The sequence below is a fragment of the Galleria mellonella genome, unplaced genomic scaffold (genome assembly GCF_026898425.1).
Source record: "Galleria mellonella isolate WM207_F2 unplaced genomic scaffold, CSIRO_AGI_GalMel_v1 utg83, whole genome shotgun sequence".
NCBI classification, from domain to species: domain Eukaryota; kingdom Metazoa; phylum Arthropoda; class Insecta; order Lepidoptera; family Pyralidae; genus Galleria; species Galleria mellonella.
The window spans coordinates 1,594,304-1,618,482 of NW_026442162.1; the positions used below are offsets into that span (position 1 = coordinate 1,594,304).

Genomic DNA, 24,179 nt, shown 5'->3' on the forward strand with positions numbered 1-24,179 from the left:
TATTTCCAGACACAGTAATTCTTGAGAGGCTTTTCAGGTTAACCATAACAGTGGGATTCCACTTTGTATTATGACAATAAACGTCATACTCATTAGACGCTTCTAGTACGTCAAACAGCTTGATTCGCGCATGCAAGCAGTGCTGTGGGGTGCGGGCGGCATGTGTCATTAACAAATTCTTGGCTTGTCGTCGGCACGCGCCGCTAACGAGTTTCTTGCTAACGACGTGCTAACTTGATACACCGACACTGCGGCTATAGGGGTGCCAAATTTAGATTTCACTAACTCCAATGGTCTACTTGACTATACGACTGCAACTTAATTTCGTCGCAATTACAGTAAGTATAACATTATAAACTCAAAAAGTTCCATAATGGAAAACCAAGCAATATACATAGAGTACGCCTCTGAATAAAAAAATCTTAAAAAAGGAATTAGTATGTGACTACTAAATAAAAGTTCACCTTAAAAGGTATAAGAAAAATATCAGTTCGTGTTATGAAAAAACTTCAATCTAAAATCAACGAGTCTATTATCATTCCATCACAAGGCATAACCTTAAACCCAAGAAACCGGATGAATAACTAAAAAGGACCAACACATACATAATTCGGATATTAATTGTGATATGTATATCATATACGTAATTCCAATACGTTGGTTTCTTCGATGTAACAATTTATTTACACATTAATCCACCAACAACTTAAACATTGACACTCACAACTACATACATATAAAGAAAAAAATAACACATGTAAATGTATAAGTTAATTATAGGCAAATATCACTTTTTAGTATAACAGATTTTTTTTTCCACAAATTTGTGAGTAAAAGTAAGAAACTCATAGCAACCCTACAGGGTCCTGACTGCAAGCAGCAGAGATGTATTGTAGACTATAGTTATTCGATATGAAGTTGTCTACTTAATAACTAACAATAACAATTTTGTTGTTCCAAATATTAATTAATTTTATCTCATATTTCTTCCAGTTTTGTCTTAACATTCCTTCTACTTTTAATAGGCGTATTGTACTAGCTGTTACTAATTATTAAGTTCGTCAGTGCCTAGAGATTACATCTTTAGTTTTAGTTTCTAACAGTCTTTAAATTAACATTGCCTAATTTCATAATAAGTTCTTAAAATAATTCACGTTACCAAGTATTCATTTTATATCTAATTATATATGTATATTACGTATTGAAAGTTTTGAATAATAATATTTAATAAATAATTAAAATTGCAAAAAACTAAAAAAGAATAATATTGATTTTTAAAGTTTCACTTAACTTGACTTGGTACTAAATTAATAACTAACGCAGATAATCAAACAAATTTATGGAATTATACTATAGGCTATAAAATAGCAAAAAGATGCAACAGAATAATTATATTTCATAACAAATACCTGTTTAATATTTTATTATGTAGTAGCTAACAAATGTACTTTAAAGAATATCTAGGAATTCTTATGTCTACGCCAAATCGAGTTGGCGAAGCAACAAGTTAGAGATATCCCGGCCGAGCCGCATCTCGACATTATTGAGGGTCTCTGGGACTCGATCGTCCCCACCCTACATCTCCTCTTACCACTTATCACATTTAGTGATATTCTTTCTTTAAATAACATTTTGATTATTTCTGTAAATGAAATAAATCTGCTCTTTAAACATCACAGCGCACTTAACAATCATCTGAACATTAAAACATCTTGACCAACTCTCACATTTATTATATGTATGAGTATAAATAGGAAAATATTTATGCAAGAAAATGCATTCGAAGATTTGCAATTTTACGGACAAAATTAGGTCGGTGTTCATTAACTATTCGATATTTTTTTATTTATATTTTGCGCAAAAATTAAATATGACCTTAATAAGATTTTATAATATCTTAATTATAAAATCTTATCAAGAATAAAATAAGAAAAAAACTATAAATCTTTTTTGATTGTGCATCATGAGTACACATTAATTAAAAAAAACATATTTTTAAGACATAAAATACTTACTTAAAAATTACAAGTATACTATTGTACATGGCTCTTTCTGTATATACCTCATATATTTTACGGTATATCTCAAGGGTCTATTCTTAGCCTATTTTTATTCTTATATTAATGATTTTTTTGCAATGTTGTACAGATGATTAGTGAAATATTATTAGCAGGTGATGCTTCTTTGATTTTTACAGTAGATAAAGAGAGACCAAAAATTATTTTTGCTCTATCTGCACTCTTTCGACTGTTTCTCCACCCCTCGATATAATGACCTAGTCGAGAGGCTTTGAATTATTTTCTTATAACAATCCAAACTCGACACGTATACAACCGTGCGACTCAAGTCGTTCCCTTTAATGAATAAAATAACATGTCAAGATACAGGCTTCATCTTAAATTAATGAGGATTCACGGCGACGTATTCAATTTTACACGTAACGAAGGCAAATAAACTTCGACTGGTAGATACCTACTTGCTCGAGACAGGCGCCAAACTTCCCCATATATTAAACTCCTGCTAAATACACGCCCGTTAATTAATATCGTGAAAGGAAACCTAAAAGTTGTTCCCGATTAGAAATTCTTAAAGACTATACAAATAAAATCTCATTTCTCTCAAGAGATAACCAACATTTCACTTTTATCAGTTGGAAAGCTTAACCCTTCGAAAGTTGATTAAAGGTACAGGATTTACGGTCGAATAAATATGAGGGCACGTGTGTTAATGTCTTACATCCTAATTAATAGTCCATTCGGTGATCTAAACATGATTAAGAAACTCGTCTCGGAGCCGGAAAGTTAATAACGTTAATTAATGCGATCGTTATTTGTTTTGTTGATGTACTTACTAATAGTTCAAGAGTTAGACAACTTCGATTGCTACGTAGAAAAGTTATTCAATTATTCAGTAATGGTATACGGTGATAAAGCAATATTATCTACTTTATAGTACAGATAGTGACTAAGTCATTTTATCTTAGTCGTATTGAATATTTGATGTACTTTACTTTCTTATTTTCCTTTATATTATAACATAGTAAAAGTAATTAATTACTGATATTATAGCTATAAATTACTAACAAACGGTCTCTCTATCTTAAGTAAAATATTTTTTCTTTTTATTTCTGAGAGATGTGTGAGGGGATAGGCTATGGCCTATCTATACACATTATACCAATTAACTTTCGAATTACCTAGATGAGAAATTATCTAATCCACGGATAACATACTAGTGATTCGGCCCGATTTCACATGAGTAGATAGATTTTTTTTAAATAATATATAGACTATGTTATTTGCTGTTAATATAGCTTTCTACAGATGAAATAATTTTAAAACCAATTGAGTAGTTTTTTATTTTATCCATTACTAATAAATAAACAATAAAATTTTCTTCTTTGTAATATTAGTATAGCCCACAGCCTCTTTTTCGATACGGATAAAGTTATCTAATTCTTAAAGTGAACTCTTTATGTTCAAAACATGTAACTAACATTATTTATATTGCAGACATTCATAGGTCTTTAGCTTAGATAAGCGATAATTTTCTTGCTCTTATTCTTTTTTACACTCGTTAATGTGTGGTTTGGATACCATATATTTTTTGACATGTATTTATATTCATATACGTAGACATAACATTAGAATTTTTTCTTTAACAAATAAGCAAGTTCTATTTAAAAAGTTCCACAGTTACCTTTACTTGCCATTAGCATTTTTATATGTTTATCTATATTCTATTAGGGCGTATGTTATATATCGTTTCCGCGTGCGTCCAACACAAATAGATTCGTACATGTTTGTCTTGGCTCGGTTTAATTAATTTTACCTTCATACGCCGATACTGTTTGTCGGGCGCTCCTTAATTGAAAACGCTCTCACCGGAGTAAATGAAACGAAATCCTATTTGCTCCGAGTGATTGAAGCGAATTTATCTTTTAAGACTTTCAAATTTATCTTTAAATCGTTCGGCATTAAATTATTTGTAAACGTATAATGCAAAGATGCGCAGGTAATTATATTTGGATTGCTTCCCATCGGATTGTTACTGCGATTTATTTTTAAGTTGTTAAATAATACTCGTCCGAGACTTATTAGCTATTATTATAATGACCCATTAAGATTATAAAATGACCATAAAAACACTGGTATTCCCAGTGTGAGAACGGATGGTAAGTTACTAAAAATAGAATACTCGATCTATTTAACTTCATTGCTTTTCTAGAAAAATAGTTAATTCTTATTTGTAATTAGTTCAATGACTTTAAAATTAAATTGATATTTAACTTAGTCTATAACTGCAACGTTAATAAAATATTGGATTTTAAAAAAAAGATGAAGAATGTAAAATTTTCATACTAAATACAAAAAAAGGTACAAAATATAAATATTATTATTTTTAATTATATCTAAATTTGTGGTCATAGGATCTTCTTTGATTCTTTATATTTCTAGCTATACCCCACAGCTATGCATCGCGGCTTTACTCATGTGATGGTATATATTTCTACCAAATTTCATTCAAATTAACTTAAAAATTTAAACGTAATTACGTAATAAGCATGCAACTATCTTTACAATTTATGTTTATTTCATGTTTATTACATTACAGTGGTTAAAACTTTAGCTACATATTAGTGCATCAGCGACATTCTGGGACGCGCGTAGTTCACTTCTTTATTATAATTTTAATTAATCTCAGTTCTCGTTCGTCAAACAAGACGACTGCGCGTGCCACGTAACAAGTAATATCATATTGTTATAATTTAATATCTCGACAAGATATTGTCATTTATTAAGAAAACGCTGGAAGAACAGAACTTATCTAGCAGTAGCTCATAAATAAATACATTAAGTAGGTTTAGTTGTTCATATAATCATTATTGCCTTATTGATTTATAAGAATTATATGAATCAAATTGAAATAGGTATAATACGAAGTTGCATTCGAAAGAAGTAGGGTATTTAATTACAAATAAAAAGGACGCTCTGCCACTATATAGGTATGCTTCCGTAGTTGGTTTTTAGTTTGAAGGGTGAGATTATAAGGAACGAAGGTACCCTTGTCCTCAGGAACGGCAACACAAGAAGCCGTGGATATTACAGTATATTGTATAAAGTTCATGGTACTGTACATGGTAAGAAAAGCGTATGAACTAAACCGTAGCGTAGTTCCTTGTTGTCTGTGTATAAAAATATGTAAATTTTATTATAATTTAAGATCGTCATTAGAGTTTTGAGTACAATAATAAAATATCCAATGCCATAAAATCAGATGTATATCGAATGTACATTAGTTGATTTACGGCAGGTGTCATTACCTTGCTATATTATCCATTTATTATAACTTAACGAGCAGTAAACGGATTGGTACTGACTCGTTATAAGTTGCCTTCTATTCCGAAGCTCAATTAAATATAGCATGTCGTCTGTATTGAAGAATTGTACATAAAATATCAGTGTATGCAAGTATTATAATATTATTTTTTTGTTGTTGATAATACATGAAATATTTTGCAAAATTTAACTTTTAACCGTAGGTTGTGAGTTCGAACCTGACTGATATTAAAAGCTTTGTGTGTTAAAATAATCCGAGAGATGGCATTAAGTTCGTCTCTTATTATGTTCGAACTACTAAAAACTACAGAAATACCGACGGTTTTATGCGTTAACGTAATTGTTAATTTTATTTGACGATATTGAATATATACCTACACGCATTTATTGATTTGATTTGAATTTTTTTTTTTTATTCTATAATCTTAATAATTGCAAACTTTAATTTGTATCCTTATTTAAACAATAAATTAGATTTGCATGCCTACAATTTTAAGACAATTAAACACATGCCAAAAAGTTCTGTGACATGGCCTTTAGAATGTCAAATGTCTGTTTAAAGTAAATAAATATTTCATTTCATTTCAACAGTTTTTCGTTATAATAAAATAATTTACTTGGAACGAAACTTATATACTTAAATTGTTACTCACGATGAATTAATGTGACGACATAACTTGGTAAATTAAAACAAAACATCACCTGTAACGTTCATCTGTGCTCCTAATGATATAAAATCGATTTATTTATTTTTTGTTACCAAATCTAAAATATTTTTTTATGTTTGTTTTCAATTCTAAAATCAATTTTTTTTTTGTTGCAGAATGTTCGGCACAGGCGGCGCGTGCGCAGCATGCGGGCAAGCGATCCCGGCGAGCGAGTTCGTAATGCGAACGAATGCACCCCAGCAACCACTACACGTCTTCCACATAAAGTGTTTCGCCTGCTCCAAATGTGGATCGAACCTTATGCCGGGCGATAGGTGCGTAAAATTTTGTTAAATCTACGTCAAGTAATCATTTGAAATGCGTGATTAGAATAAAGTTTGACTAGCTATATCCCGTGACTTCACATAACCCTCGCCTGCAGACATCTTAATAATATGATCACAGATATTGCTCGTCTATTCCCGTATTCGTAATGTATATATGATTTGCAACATATTTAAATCGTTGTGAAAGATTTCTTTCTAAGAAGGCAAGGAGGACGTAAAATTAATTGATTATATAAATGATCATTCTAATAGATTGCACATTTATATATCGAAAGTAAAATTTGTTTCTTTTATTCTTATTTTAAAATGGTGGTAGTAAATAATGTATATCAAGATGTACAACATCAAAACATTTGAACTTAGAACGTGGAATCGTCAAATGTGGAACTTATACCACAAAAAAATACAGACAGCTTCTTAAGTCCCGGTCATTGCTAAAAGAATTCACTCAATATCTGTTCAATATTGTCAAAAACTTCGCATAGCATAATAACAAAAAAAAAGGCGAATTGATAAACTCTATCTTAAAAATAGCACAATATAACAACACCGCCTTATAAATCCATGCTGTATATCGATGATATTAATCTTATACAGCTAATTTATCTCCACAAACTTTAAATCATTCGTCTTAATTCGAGCTACAAATTATCTTCGTGTTCGTATCGTACATTATGTCACTTACTGTGACAATAAATATTCTGATGAAGTTATTCTGCTTTCAACTGCGTTTTCCTGTTGCATTTTATTCTACATTATTTGCGTTCTCAAAATACTTATATTCTGCGTTGCATTTTTAAAGATTTAAACTTAAAAATTGCAAACACAAATTAAACAATTTTTAACATTCTGGATTATGGCATCAATCATAATAGAAATGTAACCGATCATTTGTGTAGTTCCATATGGTAAGAGTGTTCCAAGTGGTGTTTTTTTTTAAAGGAAAAAAATGAAATTGTGACCTCAGTTGCTGCTATTAGTATATGCTAGCGGAGCACCAGTGAGAGATAATAGGTGAGGATGAAAAACCACGGCGGTTTCAAAGGAAACCGCGTGGTGGTCGACTTAATAGGGTATATTGCTAGCAATGGGACTGTTATATCCCATTACCAACAATCATTTTGCCCCTTAGAAAAGTGTTAGGTAGACACATAATGTTCTCAAATAGATATGTAATAACTCAGTTGATAGATATTCATTTGTTTATTTTCCAACAGGTATTATATGATCGCGGGGTCACTAGTATGCGAACAGGACTGGCAGAAACTAATGAAGAGTGCGAACGCGTCAACGGGTCCCGTGGCGCCGGTGCGCAAGGGCAAAGTGGGGCGCCCACGTCGTTCGCGGGAATGAGCGCCACCAACCTCTGCGCCCGCACAACCACACTCCCATAGAGACTACGAGGAGGTACGTAACATTTTTAGAACCATAGTTTTACACTCCACTAAATTTAAAATAAAGTCCTACAAAAAATAGTTAATACTGTAACTACATTTTTCAAGAAACCTATAATGGAGGATATTTGGTATACAGAAGAAATTCAATTTTTATTTTATCTAGTTTTTTTTTATGGGTGAAAATGGAATGGTAACCCCGCCTGCGCTAACGAGATACGCTAGCGGAGCACCAGTGAAGGGTAATTGATGAGAATGAATACAGGCCAGTTAGCCGATCATGATGAATTCATCAGGAATTAACCATGATAATTTCCAGGGGGAACCGAGAGGAGGTCGACCTGGTTGGGTATATTGCTAGCAATGGGATTCTTAGTCTCCATTACTCACAATCCCTTTCCCCCCTTTTATTTAGTATTAGATTATGGTAGTTTATAATGCATCACAATATTAATTAACGTACTTCATGAACACATTGTCGTGTGGTCCCGCCATAGAATAGGTTACTTCTTCCTTTCCCATGAGTGTAGTAAGTGGCGACTAAGGGAACTTAATGGTCGAGAGACGGCTAGCAGTGTCCCTTTTAAACATCACCAAAACCTAACTAGAGTTGCCAACCGTCCTGCAAGCATGGCAACTTCTGGCATAACTCCCCTTATGGGGAAGACCTGTGTTCTACAGTAGACAGTTAATGATGGATATAATAAATAATAATTAAAACACGATCCTAAGTTATTAATATTCTAAAGCCACAAAATCAATCTCGATACCATTAAACAGCTGTACAGACATACTGCACAATCATATCAACAACTCGACATAATTGAATAAATCGATACCTACTATCGATCGTTCGAATCAGTTAATTCGATCCGAGCTGATGCATTTTTCAATATAGTGCCCCTCGATGTCGATTACAAAGGCCGGGTGGGCGGCACCGCGGCTGACCTCTGTCGGTATATTATTAACACTGGCATATCGTGACTAACTCTTGATTAGGTTATACTTTAATTAATTACGTTAATTATAACCTACTGGCCACCGAGCGAGCTTTGACTGACATTGGATTGCGGTACTTGTTTGCCGCATTACCGCAACGCGACAATACTTATTATGTATACTTGTATGATATAGGTGTAACAATAAAACAATTAAATGAGACTGATACAATCAAAACACATTTTTCATATCTATTATATTGAGACTGATTAATAGAATTATATTATTTCACATGCGATTCGTGATGATGTCACGATTTCGTGATCTAAATTTATAAAATAATTTCTATTTAAATTAATTTTAAGTTAATTATAATTTTAATTAATTGAATTTTTTTTCCTTAATATAGATGTTTTATTAGGCTTTTCTAAAAATTTTATTACACATTTAAAAATTACTATTTCAAATATAAAAAAGAAATCATTTTTTTTTTCAGAAAATAAATCATTAATTTATTCAATATTAATTTATTGTAGTTATATATTGTGATGTTTGTGGGTACATCATTAATGTATGACATTTGTAAATGTGTATACCTATTTGTCATATATATGATTAACTGTGTATATATATATATTGAACTCAAGCGTGCATTTAGTCATTTAGTGTAGTGGAAGTATAGTGGAAGCATGTTCGGCGGCAGTCTCAGCTTCGATCATAGAACGCAAGAATGGAGCATTTTTCAAAGCCGTTTTGTACAATATTGTAGCGAATGATATCGACGATAACACAGACAAGACAGGGATAAAACGCCGTGCGTTGTTACTCACGGCGATGGCTGAAGATAACTACCGAATAGCGATCGATTTGACCTTCCCGACCTCTGTGGAGGTTATCGACTACAAAGCGTTGATTAAAATTTTAAATAATCATTTCAAAAGTAAAAAAAGTTCCTTTGGCGAGCGGCTCAAATTCAACTCGGCACAACAACGACCGGGTGAGGAGTTAGCGGAATGGGCAGCTCGAGTGCGGAATTTGGCTAAACATTGTGGGTACAAAACTGAACTGGAAACAATGCTTCGAGATCGTTTTGTTCTCGGTATGGTGCTTTCGAAGGAGAAAGAAAAGTTATTTGCTTGTCGAAACTTTGACCTTTAACCAATATATATATATATATATATATATGAGCGCGGCGGCCGCAGCGGCGACGGTGGCGGCGGCGGCGGCGGGACCGGCGGCGGCGGCGCGCCGCGGCCTGGCTCGGCGCCTAGCAACGGCGCGATTTTCGTCGCGAAATATATATTCAAAAGATAAGTGTCGATATAGTTATATATATATAAATATACGTAGTAATTATATGATACGATACTGTTAATATGATATGTTTAATATTGCATTAATGGTGAGCCGATATTGATGGTTGCAAAATAATGAGCGAAGTCGATAGTGGTAGCGCTGTTTCTGTCTTGCCTTATAGTATATATCGGTCCGCGTTTGAAAAGAAAAATTTTTGTGAAGTTGTTTTGAATTGTTATAACGGGAGCAAAATCTCACCTGTAGGTTACATAATGACTTTCACTTTTGAAGGTCGCATTAAACCAATTAAATTGTTTGTAATAAATACACAAAACAATCAACCAGCATTATTAGGCCGGGATTTCATTAGCGCATTTGATTTACATTTGTGTAGGGTCGGTTGCAATAATTTAAATGTTGAAAATATTAGTGATTTATTAAAAAAAAGTTTAGTGATTTATTCAAAGATGAGTTTCTTTTAACAAATATAAAATAAATTTAAAATTAAAATCAGACTCGCAATTAAAATTTTTTAATGCTCTTCGAACAAAAGTAGAAAATGAATTACAACGTCTTTTGGAATTAGGAATTTTAGAGAAAGTAGAATATTCTGATTTTGCCACTCCTATTGTACCCGTTCTTCGGGCAGATGGTAATATTAGAATATGACTTTTCAGTGACATTAAATAAGGCTTTATATTCAGATAATTATCCATTATTGAGGATTTGTTTGCTAAACTGCATGGAGGGGTTGAATCTAAATTAGATCTTTCTAGAGCCTACAATCAATTAGTACTAGACGATTCAAAAAAATTTACATGTATAAATACACACAAAGGTTTGTTTATATACAACCGTTTAGTTTTTGGATTGTCAAATGCGCCATCTATTTTTCAACGGACAATGGAACAATTATTATCAGATATCGAGGGTACTTGTATATTTTTGGACGATATTTTAATAACAGGGGCGACTAAAGAGGTACATCTTAAGAGGTTAGAGGAGGTGTTAAGTCGACTGCAAGAAGCTGGCCTACGACTAAAATCTGACAAGTGCGAATTGTTCAAAGAATCGGTGGAATATTTAGGATTTAAAATAGATCGTAACGGCTTACATAAATCGGAAAATTGAAGCAATTTTAAACTGTACAAGCCCAAAAAATGTAAATGAATTAAAATCTTTTTTAGGTATGGTTAATTATTATAGATGCTTTATTCCTAACACTTCTAGTTTATTAAATCCACTGCATACTTTATTGAAAAAAATGAGAAATGGAGGTGGGATGCGATACATGACGAGACATTTAATATGATTAAAAAGCAATTGGCATCGGAACGGGTGCTGGCGCATTACGATCCAGTGTTAGCCACTGTGGTGACATGTGATGCCGGTCCAGCAGGACTGGGCGCTGTGCTGGCCCAGCGGCAAAGCGACGGACGCGAGCGGGTCGTTGCTTATGCGTCTAGGTCACTTTCCAAAGCAGAACGTAATTACGCACAGATCCAGAAGGAAGCGGCTGCTATTGTCTTTGCTATAAAAAAGTTTCACTACTATTTGTACGGTCGTATGATTCCATTTACGCTTCGCACAGACCACAGGCCACTTTTATCAATTTTTGGAAGTAAGAAAGGGGTACCGGAAATGGCGGCCAATAGATTACAAAGGTATGCCTTATTTTTATCGGCCTACAATTTTAACATAGAATACATTAAAAGCGATCAAAATGTTGCCGATTACCTGTCTAGATCGGTATTACCGGATCAGAATTCCAGTAATAATGTAGAGGACCAAGCTTTATATATAAATTTTGTCACGGATACAATTTTGAAACCAGTGACTATAACAGATATTAAAAAAGCTACAGCTAGCGATAAATTAATTAAAAAAGTAATGGGTTACATCGAAAAAGGGTGGCCTACCAAGATAACCGATCCAGAATTAAGGCCTTACTATAACTGTAGATTAGAACTATCAGTTGAGAATAACTGTTTAATGCGTGGCCATAAATTAGTTATTCCGGCTATTTTCAGGGAACAGTTATTAAACGAATTGCACAATTCACATTTCGGAGTTGTTAAAACGAAAACGGAAGCTCGGAGTCGTATGTGGTGGCCTCAAATAGATAAGAATATTGAGCAAAAAATCGGCTCTTGTAGTATATGCGGCGCGCTTCGAAACGCGCCAACCCTTCGCAGCCATGGGAACGTATACATCTAGATATGTTGTATATAGATGGAAAATATTTCATGGTAGTAATACTCTAAATGGTTAGAATGTTTTTTAATGACGACCACTACTACTGAAATGATTATTTCTAAAATATGTGAACTGTTTAGTAGGTTTGGGTTGGTGAAAACTATAATTATGACAATGCTCCTAATTTCTGTTCAAATCAATTTGATGAGTTCTGTAACAAAAATGGAATACAACATTTAACTATCGCACCCTATCATCCACAATCAAATGGGCAAGCAGAAAACAGTGTAAAAACTATAAAAAAGGCTTTAAAAATTATATTACAAAAAAACAAAACACAGAAAACTATATTACAACAATTGAATAAATTTTTATTTGATTATAGAAATAGTAGTCATTGTACTACCGGTTTTTCTCCAGCCCAGTTGTTGTTGGGTCGGTCTTTACGTTGTAGACTCGACCTCCTGCTGCACGTGCCAAATGCGGATAGGACAAATAATTTAACAGAGTCAGTATCAGCTACAGCCAATTCTAATGTTAAAAATAAACAGACCTTACAGAGTAAACAATACGGAGGACATCGCAGAACTGATTTCAAAAAAGGAGATAAAGTTTTAGTTAAGCAGTATTATAATAATGGTAACAAACATATTTGGCAATTTGGGATCATATCTAAGGAAATCGGTTCTAGGATTACAACGTGTTATTAATAAACAGTATGTAAAGAAACATGTGGATCAAATTTTAGCTTATAGAGGCTCGGATAAAACTTATGAGGTTTGATTAAGCATTATTGGAAGCTTTGAACAAGAATATGAGAAGAGCACAGAGGGCCAAGAAGATTGCATATACGAGCAACAAGATCAAAACAGCGATTCTTCATTTCAATCATTACCGGAGAACATTAATAGTATGATGTCCAAATTGGGAGAGGAGCGAGCTGGTAGGAGAGAATATTAAGTGATAACAGCGCGTCGAGTCCGATACCTCTAGGTTCGGATCCAGTGCAGCCTCTCAATGTGCCATCAACTGATAATAATGAACACACCTTGCGTCAAAGACCCCTTAGAGCGACTCGAAAAAAAAATAAATTATAAATTGTAATTGAGATATTTTAGGCTGTTCATTGTTTTAGATAATTTTATACTACTGGTGGAGGGATGTGATGTTTGTGGGTACATCATTAATGTATGACATTTGTAAATGTGTACCTACCTCTCAATTTTGTCAGTCGGTTGCCGGCCTTAAAACGTATAGCTGATTAACTGTGTATATATTTGAAACTATATCCCTAAACAGTATATATATATATATATATATATATATATATATATATATATATATATATATATATATATATATATATATATATATATATATATATATATATATATTATAGTTATATATGTATATTTATTTTAAAATTTTTAGTTTTAAAATAGTGGTGTCATAAATTAAAACCACGACAGAAGTTATCACAGAAGTTCTCTTCTACGTTTTCTGAACTCGTGTCATTTTTTTCGGCAAAATGAAAACTATAAATAAATGCTTATTTACTTCACAAACCAATCAGACAATTACATTACTCGTAACAGGATAAATTTACATTTTTATAGCTTAACATGTTGATAAAAAGTAATTTTCCGTCGGATATGGTTTAATTAACTGTTCCAGTTTTTCATGTAAAAGTGCGTACCTAATTTGCTATTGTAGACTACGACACGGCGATAAAAGTGTAACACGGCTCGTAAAACGACTGACACGTCGTGTCGTATAGTGAACTGAACTACGTACTGTTAGGAGGAACTATGTTCCAGGTAACTAACTGTAGTCATCCCTGGTTCGCTATATTACTAAGATAATTTTGTTAATGCCTAATTTAAAAAAAAAAAGCCACACAAGCATACCAATCGCCTAGTTCTAAAGTGAGAATACAAAAAAAAAATCTGACAATGAATATCTGGAACAAGTCATAGAATACCTAGACTCGAGCAAATTCAAAAATTTTTTACATATAAATTAAAAATAGTACAAATAGTAATAATTGATTTAAATCAACATTTTTTACAATTAATGTTAGATAGAGTATCTTGTTGTAACACAAAATCCACAGTCTAAAGAGCTCCCTTATTATAATACATCAGGATTTGCAAAAGCACTACAAACAAGCCTTTTAAAGGTAGTTAAAAATTCACGAATCATAGCGAAACAGTGGGATGAAAGACAGCACTCACAGGCCATTTGCACTCACTTTAGTATCAGTCGGATTACCCAGCATATGTATTACCACCCAAACATCAATATCGATTTGATGGTACATTTTGAATCTGATATCAGTTAATTATTTTTGTATAGACATTTTTTAGACCTTACAAAATATATGTTTTTTGTATAATTTAGTTTTCATAATTCCATAGTCAAAAGGAAGACCAACTAAATAAATGATCCGTCTGTACGTCTATTTTATAACTTTTGCAGCTTTGTTCAATGTTAATGTAACTTTATGCAGTCAAATTACAACTAGTAGAGGTTTAAAACGACTGGATGAAAAAAAAAATGTTTGCACTGTAAAATGAATCAAATGAAAAGATATTTTAAAAAAGTTTCATAATTGCCAATGAAAATGGCAAATGAAACTTTTATCTCTTTATAAACATCAGTATAAGCAACTATGTGTTTTTTGTATTACAACATCATTTTACTTGCATGTATTGCACTACAATATTAATAAAAATACCATTTTAAAAAAATTTAAACAATGCTATTCTGTTTGGTAAAAACAAAAAGTACAACTTAATTTAAGAAATAGTTAACCGCTCGTGTCATTAACACATATTTCTCGTAAACGGTAAAGTTTAAATAATTATTCGATTATGAGACGTGTGAATGCCGCAAAGAGAAGTGAAGAAATGCAATTAAGCTGTTCAATGAGCAGCACACAAAACCGGCTGTGTTTATATGAACGGGTCGCTCGTTCACTTGGAACACGCAACTTTACACGTCATACAATATTTTACTTTTTAAAACTAATCCTAGTTCAACTACGCGGATGAACTAATAAACACTAACTTATCTACAAACGCTCGCTAAACTTAGTCCCAAGCAAAGCTGACGATATTCATTAACGGTCTAAAGCTTTCTAATTGTGACGCTCATCTTGTTGTATGATAGTTCACAGAGCTAATTATCTCAGTTAGAAAGGACTGACAACGTCCGAGCTCGCACCGCCCCGGGCGCCTTTTCATCGCACACTCGAACATTGGCTCGCTTTCGGTGTTTCCACTAAATGCACTTTCCCGATCCCAAAGTTTATCCGCCTTAACTTATTTCGGCAACTCATAAAACTGTTGTCCAGCCGTGTTACAGAATTTTGCGGTGTCGACGTCAAATAGCATTTACTGTCTCGTCGATTCACAAAAGTGTCTCAATTACAAAACCCTTTAATAAAACTACACAGTTAACTATAATAACAATGGCGGCAGTTGGTTGTGTGGCCTGTGGTTGGTCAAAGGCGCGATGTTAATTGGAAAGCACCTGAAAATGACAGCGCTTTACGGTGGGTATGTTTGGCGTAAAAATCAAGTTCGGTTGCGGCCGCCCCCATTCCAACTCAAAGACTTGACCGTTCAGCAGGCGGCTTTGTAACGCGATTACGCCGACTTGTCGAAAGTTAATTAAATAACGTTTTTCCAAATTACCTGCCGGGCTCGACATCAAAGTCCGCTCACAGCCGCTTTGGGAATCTTTCCACAAAGGGTCTCTCGCTAGGGGCGAGGTTCGGCGCCTCTGATCTCGAATGTAGTGCACTGGACAGGTGAGATCTTCAACTCTTTGTCGAAGCTTTGAACAAGAGAATTCTGACAGCTATGTAGTTGCAACCAGTGTTAATGAACTGGTCCTTGTTATGTATTAATTTATGGCTGTGTCGAATTCATTGTATATTAATTAACTATTATATATATTTTTATTCTTTTTTTTTTATTTCTAACCATCGAGATCCCTTTTTTCCAGCATAAATTATCTCATTTTACATTAACTGCTCATATAACTCAGTATTAGTTTTTTGTTTTTAATAGATGATAATGGATTGGTAACCCCGGCTGCTCTAACGGTATACGCTGGCGGGGCACCAGTGAGAGATGATAGGTGAGGATGAAGCAGGTCAGTTAGCCCATCGTGACGAATACAACAAGAATTGTGCACGATGGTTTCCAGGGGGAACCACGTAGAGGTCGACCTAATAGGGCATATTGCTAGGAATGGGGCTGTCCAACTCCATTGCTAACAATCCCTTTCCCCCCCACTCAGTATTAGTTAGTTATAGGTAGCCTGACACATCTGTTTTGAAATCACTATAGGAAAATAAACGTGATTTTCCCTATTACAACTTGTTATTCTCTAAGAATTATTACATATGCTTCTGTATTTTTTTTTCTTGTTTGATTACCTTATTATTAAATCAATCTTGGTTACAACTTTACAGAGACCATCACAGTGTATTTCGTGATATGTATAGTACTACTATATATCTATAGTTCATATCAATACGCGATAGTTACTACTTTTCAAGAGATGACATTTTATTATTTTTTCTTTCCTCTTTTTGAAACTCTATTATAAATTTATATTATTACTAGTATTGTCTGGTCATGAAACCAGGATACAAAATATTTTGAAAATTTCGTGATCATTGATTATGATCCGTTAATACGCAAAAAGTTACAAATTCATTTTCACATTTATATATCTATAAAAACAAAAAAGTAGTCAAATACGCAGCTACTTTTGTACATGAGAAGTAACCGGGCATGGAACCTGCTGACCATTGCGTGTCACAACAAATCGACCACTCTCTATCTGGTCTCTAATCACTCCCACGCTAATTATATGTTACGGTTTACTGTACAAAAACTATAATTTTACATAGGTGTACGTTTTTGTATAGTAATTGAGATACTCTAAGTAAATTATACAATTTTAATTGCATACTTTATTATACAAACATGAAAGTTATATGTTATAGAAACTATAGGGGGTCAACCTAATGATTAATTATAGTATAATAAAACTAACTTTACGTGTTTACATAAATAACGAGTTCTTATCTAACAATAAAATGTCGTTTACCTAATTATTTTTTTAATGTGAAGTGTTACATATGTGATTTATTGAATCTGATTGTGCCTGTTTTATTATCTTTCATTTCTCTACGACACCCTCTTATTTTTCAATCAACTAACGAAAATTTTATTCTTGATTTACTCTTACTTCCTCTGATTCCTTCTTTATATTTAAAAAAAAAATAAAGTAGCGATCTTGTTATATAAAATGTCTCAACATCTATTCTAATCCGATTGATGATTCTCTCTCTTTTACTCTTCCCATTACCTCCTCTCTTTACATTATCCTTCTCCTTTTCTGTTTAGTAGAAACCTAAAGTTTGTAAAGAAATTGCAATAATTCAGGGAGTACTGACACCAACACTCATGTATGGAAGCGAATCGTGGATATGGCAAAAGAAGCATGAAAGTAAGATAAATGCTGTAGAGATGAGAGCTCTGAGAAGTATGTGTGGTATTACATTAAAAGATAGAGTAAGAAATAGTGTGATTAAAGAGAAGTAGTGACTAAAAACGAAAAGGGAATGCTGCATTGATTTGCCCATTTGGAGAGGATGGATGAGAGAAGAGTTATGAAAGAGATTTATCAAGCAAGAATGAATGGAGATAACGGTAGGGGCCGCCCTAGACGGGCGTATGTCGACCAAATAGGCGACGTGTTGAAGAAGGGCCAAATTAAAAGAACTCGTAACCCGCAAGCGTGTATAAAAAGATTAATGAATATGGAAGAAGCGAAAGAGGTTTGTTTAAATCAAAGCATTTGGCGTTCCATTGTGTCTACCTACCTTAACTGGAAACAGTTTATGTAGGTATGTAGAAATTTAAATAAATTTTATTCATTTTAATAGACATGTTATATTTTGGATTAACACAAGCAAAACCAGGACCGCATTAGTGAATATTGTTGTTGAAAAAGAAAAACAAATCATTCTGAATATTTTTCACAAATTTCTCCATTCGACTTTCTATACTATAATGGCCAACAATAATGAGATAAAAATACTAGAGTATTTAGTAACGCCAATTACATTCTACTAACGAGGGTTTAAGGTAATTAAATCTATAACCCTCGTTATTTTCTTGATGCACATACGTACCACCGCTCTAATTGGTATATTAACAATTGCCAATTAAGAACACTTCAATTACTAACTAGAATTATACGCAAATATACCAATTAAAGTATTCGTTCTCCGTTGCTAAGCACCACTTAAAAATATTAACCTCTACAAGTGCATGCATTTGCAATAACAAATTATTATAAAATATCTCTAAACTATGCTAATTGCCTTCAAACTAGAATAGCAGATAATAAATAATGATAGACCAAATAAATTTAAAAAAATCGATGCCAAAATTGTTCCGACTGGAATTCGAAACTAAGATCTAATTTACGTAATGAAATTAGTTAACTAGTCGTGTTTCTAAAAATGTGGTTTTAAAATTTAATCTGTCATTATTATTATCATCTTTGCATTGTATTATGTGGTATATTGTATTTTGTAGTATGTCATATTTTATGGCATATTTTTTTGTATAAAAATTATTCGTTTTACTATTATAAAGTTTTATTGTTATCAATGCAAAAATTATGGAATATATTCTAATCTCAATAAATAACAAATAATAATTTACATTTTAATTCTATATTTTATAATATAAAATAATATTATATAAAATAATATTATATAAAATTTATTAATTTGAGAATTATGATAGCAAATAATTCACAATTATAAAAATAACACATAACAGAATAATAATAAATAATGTGTAATAAATAACACAGAACGCAAATGATTATAGAATATTCACTATCCAACTATCAAATTGTGAAGGAAATTATTCAAAACTACCTATTGATAGAGTTGTTTTATTTCAATTTACATACAAACGTTTGCATTATAATTTATTTGTATTATATTGCCAATTCGCAGTCATGATTATCGTTAAGCATCATTTAATAGTTTATTATTCAATTATTATTTATTAATATTTATAATAACGCTTTTGCATTGATTATTAATGAATAATAAAGTTTTTCTACATTGTAACATGTTACTTCGTATTGTAACTATGTAGAAACGGATTATAGATTTACTAGCTTTTATATATGTGTTTATCAGTTGGCTAGTAGCCAAGCCCTTCTTAGGTTTGGAATCAGTTGGTATCGTATGATTATTATTGTAATTTTTATATGTATATATAGAACCAATATGCATATTTTATGGTCACTATTTTTTAAATGTACGTTGACCAGTTATAGTACCTTTACCTCTTCTTACTGAAGCAAATTTTTATACATAAGTATATAATAGTAGACCATGCTTTTATGAAAATGTTTGACTTCATTAACTAAAACGATAAACCAAAGTAATCGGTAAACCGAAATATATTTATGATCTGACGCTACATAATTAAATGAAATACCAGATTCAATTCTTGGTCCTCCTCAAAATACTCAAATTTTAATAAATACTTTCAATATATTTTCATAATTTCAACCATTATCCGTCCACAGCTGGACATAAGCTTCCCCCACAGATTGTTACTCAATATATTTTAGTATAAGTATATTACCTTATTGGGAAATAATAATAATTTATTATAAAGTATAGTAACTGTAAACACAAATAAAACTCTTACCAATAACTACATAGATCAAATCAGTACTAGATAAAAACAATATTGCTGCAATTACTAGCAAGGTAATCCACTTCAGACAAAGTGTGTCAAGAAATTAGTGTTTAATTTATTCATTGGGCCGGGTTCGTGTCTAGTTTAGTTATTACTGAGGTAGTTAAGGCGTCAGGGGGTTTGGAAATTAATCACGTCATCACAATAAGGCCTTACGTACACCCCGTTACAGCTGATCGCTGTACACAACGGTTTCGTGCTTAATTTGTATACTCATATGCATTACGTTATTTACAATTAGTGTTTATAAATATTTAAACTTGAAAATGGATGTGTTATGTAACAATTTATAATCTATTTTTAAGTAAAAATTAAAATTTGTAATTAGAACATTTAATCATTTTTGTAATACTCACCCCCCATTAAATCTCTTATTAGGGGCATTTTATACATTACTATTTTTCTGTTGTAATTTAGGTACTTTCTACTAGTATAACAAATGATCTTTTTTTATATAAATTTTAACCGGCCTCAAAGAGGGCGTATTACGTAATTGTAAGAACAAGTTCATAAAAAAATATGGTCGTTAAACATACAGAGAAATTCATACAATCGCTTGGTATACGGAAGTCCTAAGCTTGCATACCCACGCAGTTAGTTGTGTACTTTCGTGAAATTAATATCTTGTTATCAAAATTAGATCTTCGGTTGTCTAAATAAATATTTATACAGTACAAGGCGGCTATGCAACATTATGAATAATTGCATACATTTTTAAAAGGTCAAAGGAGGAAACTTTTCAAATATACTATCGTAAAAATATGACAATGGAGAGAGAAAACTTTAATTAACGCCAGTCGTCCACATGTGGGGACAATTTACGTCTCTGCTTCTAATTTAAAATTAATACTGTGGGCCTGGTGGAAAATTTGAAAAGTTTGAACGACGTCGGCGGGCCTTCGCTCCGCCGATTGCATTTTTATACGAGTAAGACAACCTCTTAGCTTATTAGGGAAGCCAGTTATTAGAGGTCCGTGCGATTTCTCTGCGGACGCCGGCCCTCGAACGACTTCGCCCCAGTTAATTAGTTAAATGGATATGTCGCTTTCTCCTCTATTCTTACATCTTACGTATACAATAAACCTCGTATTTCGAACTAGGGCACAAATCCTCTAAAGTGGAATAGATCTTTTTGCCGTTTGATTTCGAATCATACTATATTTAGGGCACTGGTGATTCACTTATGCACCGGCACATTTCTCACAGCCCGGTGCACCAGGTCTGCATCCGCACACGACAAAGGACATCCAGCCACAATAGCTCCATTAAAATAATGCAAGTAAATGAGGATTTGTGGAGACGAGTCCGCCGAATCCGCTACGTCCGCCCGGTTCCGCTCACAATGCTCGAGTCTGGAGGCCTCTCGGCGACGACGCTTAAAACACTATACGCGAACATGTTTCATTAGCTAAGTGGGAGGCTTTTGGTGGGCGAATCTGTGTAATGTAGCAACTAGACGCAGCGGCGCTTTTACTTAAACGCCGTAATTAAAACGTCCCCGTCCCCGGCGCAGTTTTAAACTCGCTTCCACTAGTTTCTAGTGGCCAATTTAGTTTTAGTGTTACCCCGCGTTACAGATTTGTTTTGTCCCATAATATAATTATGGCTATTACAGAGATTATTTGTTTTATTCATGAACACCTTAATAAATATATAACCTTTTTGTACAGGTATATATAGCTAATTCAATTTGCGTTTTATTACAGCAGAAATATTTGTTAATATTAAATGATTAATTAACTACGAGCGTCTAAGTAATGAGTTGTGTGCACTTAACATTGCATGTTTGCACGGGGGTTCCGCCGCCCGCGTTTAATAACTTTATTGATAGCTAACGAGTAAAATTGATCGGCATTAACGATCTTAATCGAATCGCGGCTGCCATCGATTCATTGCGTGTCGATGCCCCGATCTCGAGTTAATTTAATTGAAAGCGAGTTGAGTAATTAATTAGTGGCGAATGAGAGCTCTCAGCCGGATGAAGCGTGCCCCTACTACGGTGTTTACAGCGGCTCATACATATTGAGGGAGCTCCGCGGCACGACGCCGCGGTGGCGACGCAACGCGTCTCGACTATATTCACGGCAAAATGTATACACTAATGTTATGCAGATGAACATAGGACAGGTCCTATATTCTCTCAGGAGTTACGTAAATTTATACAAATAAACAAATAACAAATCAGAAGAGTAAAAATAAGTCTAGCGTAGGTAGATAGGTACGTAGGTATACGTAGTACCTACATATGCATATGTTACTGCTTAGAAACGCTGTTGATTATAATAGCACCTTTGTCACCACATGTGTATTATAAATTTTATTTTAAATTAAAAATTTTACTTGCCGTGTGGCCCACCCTACCACACCATAGAAAAGGCTACCCCTTCCTTTCCCGTGGGTCGCCTAAGAGACAAATAAAGGAACTTAATGGTTGAAAGATGAACAACAGAGTCCTTCCTTAAATGTTACCAAAGCCTAACTGCGATTGCTAAGCATGGCAACTACTGGCAAAGGGAAGGCCTTTGGGGAAAGGCCTTCCCTTTGGGGACTTTTGCCAGTAGTAATAAGCACAATGTTTTTATCTTGTATATTATAATATTTATTACAATCTGTTGGTATTTTCATCAATGTATTTATTGCAGTTATTTTTTGTCTGAAACACCAAATAATCATATGATCCATATGACATTGACCTCAGCAAAACCCTTGTAAGGAGTATTTGGTATTTAGCTCACGATAAGTATAAACACAATATCTATAACGGAAGAATCTTTAACTAATGTTTTTTCTAAGACAGGTTCATTGCAATCGAATATCTGCTGTTTCTCTTAAATATTATTGACATGATTTAGAACTTAATTTGCAATAAGCAGCACTAAAGTACATACCGTTTCATGTCTTGCAAACAACTCAATATTATTTTAAAAGATATATATCTCTGCAGTTAGCAACCAATATCACCTTGTACGGTCTGGGGCCGGCAGCCAATACGCCTAGATTTATTACAACGATAGATACCTTTGTACTTACATTCATATACTTAATACTTGATTGATTTAGCTAAGAGCATAGAGATGCGTAGGTTAATGGCATTTAATCCCGCTAAAACGTTAGGCGATCCGTCATAATGAATATTTATTCCCGACTGAAGTCGGAGCATACTTTTATGACGAATACATATTTTAGTAGCCAACGTAATTCCACTGATTACTTTCTTTAATTTTTCTGAAAACGCTATGCAGCCTGTGTAGGTAAGTGTATTAAAGCTTCGGGAAGAGCAAACATTGGATGAATGAAATGTTAAACAAAACACGCTTTCATAAATTCATTTTCCAAAGCAAATGTTTTAAGATATAAATCTTTTAACGCGCTCCGCGTATCTGATATGTTTTTACAATTCCATTGTTGGAATAATTTCGAGGTTGAAAACCTTCTTTAATTAAACACTGTAATTTAGTGTAATTTTTTGTGACTATCAAAATGCCATTTAGTTCATTTTTATAAAAAATGTTTGTCATAATGAATCAAGCATTTACTTTAGTTTAAATTATTCAATGCTCATTTAAAATGCAAAGCTGACTTAAAAAATAATTAAGTACAATTTCTTTAGTATGTCGATAACAAAGAATTTCAGATTCTTTGAACTCTTTTTTTCTATACAGCCAAGTTACAAGTATTATTTATAAAATATTAAGTTTTAGAATCTAATCATATTTTTCGACAACATATAACATATTGCAATGTCAACAAATATAATTAAACTATTTATATATGTATTTATATATTTAAAATCTCTAATTGTTTCATAAACATGCAAAATGTTTAATAAAACGTCATTCCGGTAACGATTCATTACCGTCAATTAATTTGATTGCATTTAATGTTATGTACATAATTGGCATCGTTAATTCGTTAATTAAAACCCTTTACAGGTAGACAACCGTTCTTCATTCGTCCCAACCGCGTCCTTCCCGAGCGGCCGTGTTTAACATTCATTTAATTACACTTTGTTAAACAAAATAAAGAAGGCAACATCGTGATTTCAGATTTATGGATTACATGTATGTTAGGCATTTGGGGTTCAGTAACAATATTGTTTCATTTTTTAGATTGTGTTATAAATGTAAGCATGATGTCATTTTATATTTAATATGGCTCCGTCCATTAGTCATATGAAACATGTGCCAATACAAATGATATGGAG

At 33.0% G+C, this 24,179-nt stretch overlaps 1 protein-coding gene across 2 annotated transcripts in view; it reads left to right on the top strand.

The window, feature by feature from the left end:
* Positions 1 to 24,179, top strand: part of LOC113516658 (LIM domain transcription factor LMO4) — a 221,564-nt gene that overhangs the window by 167,760 nt on the left and 29,625 nt on the right. For both annotated transcript variants that reach the window (XM_052901988.1, XM_026901114.3), the window contains exons 3-4: positions 6,163 to 6,321; positions 7,551 to 7,740. In XM_052901988.1, the coding sequence (XP_052757948.1) occupies positions 6,163 to 6,321; positions 7,551 to 7,686 (295 nt within the window). In that variant the 3' untranslated portion in view covers positions 7,687 to 7,740. The remainder of the gene's footprint in view (positions 1 to 6,162; positions 6,322 to 7,550; positions 7,741 to 24,179) is intronic.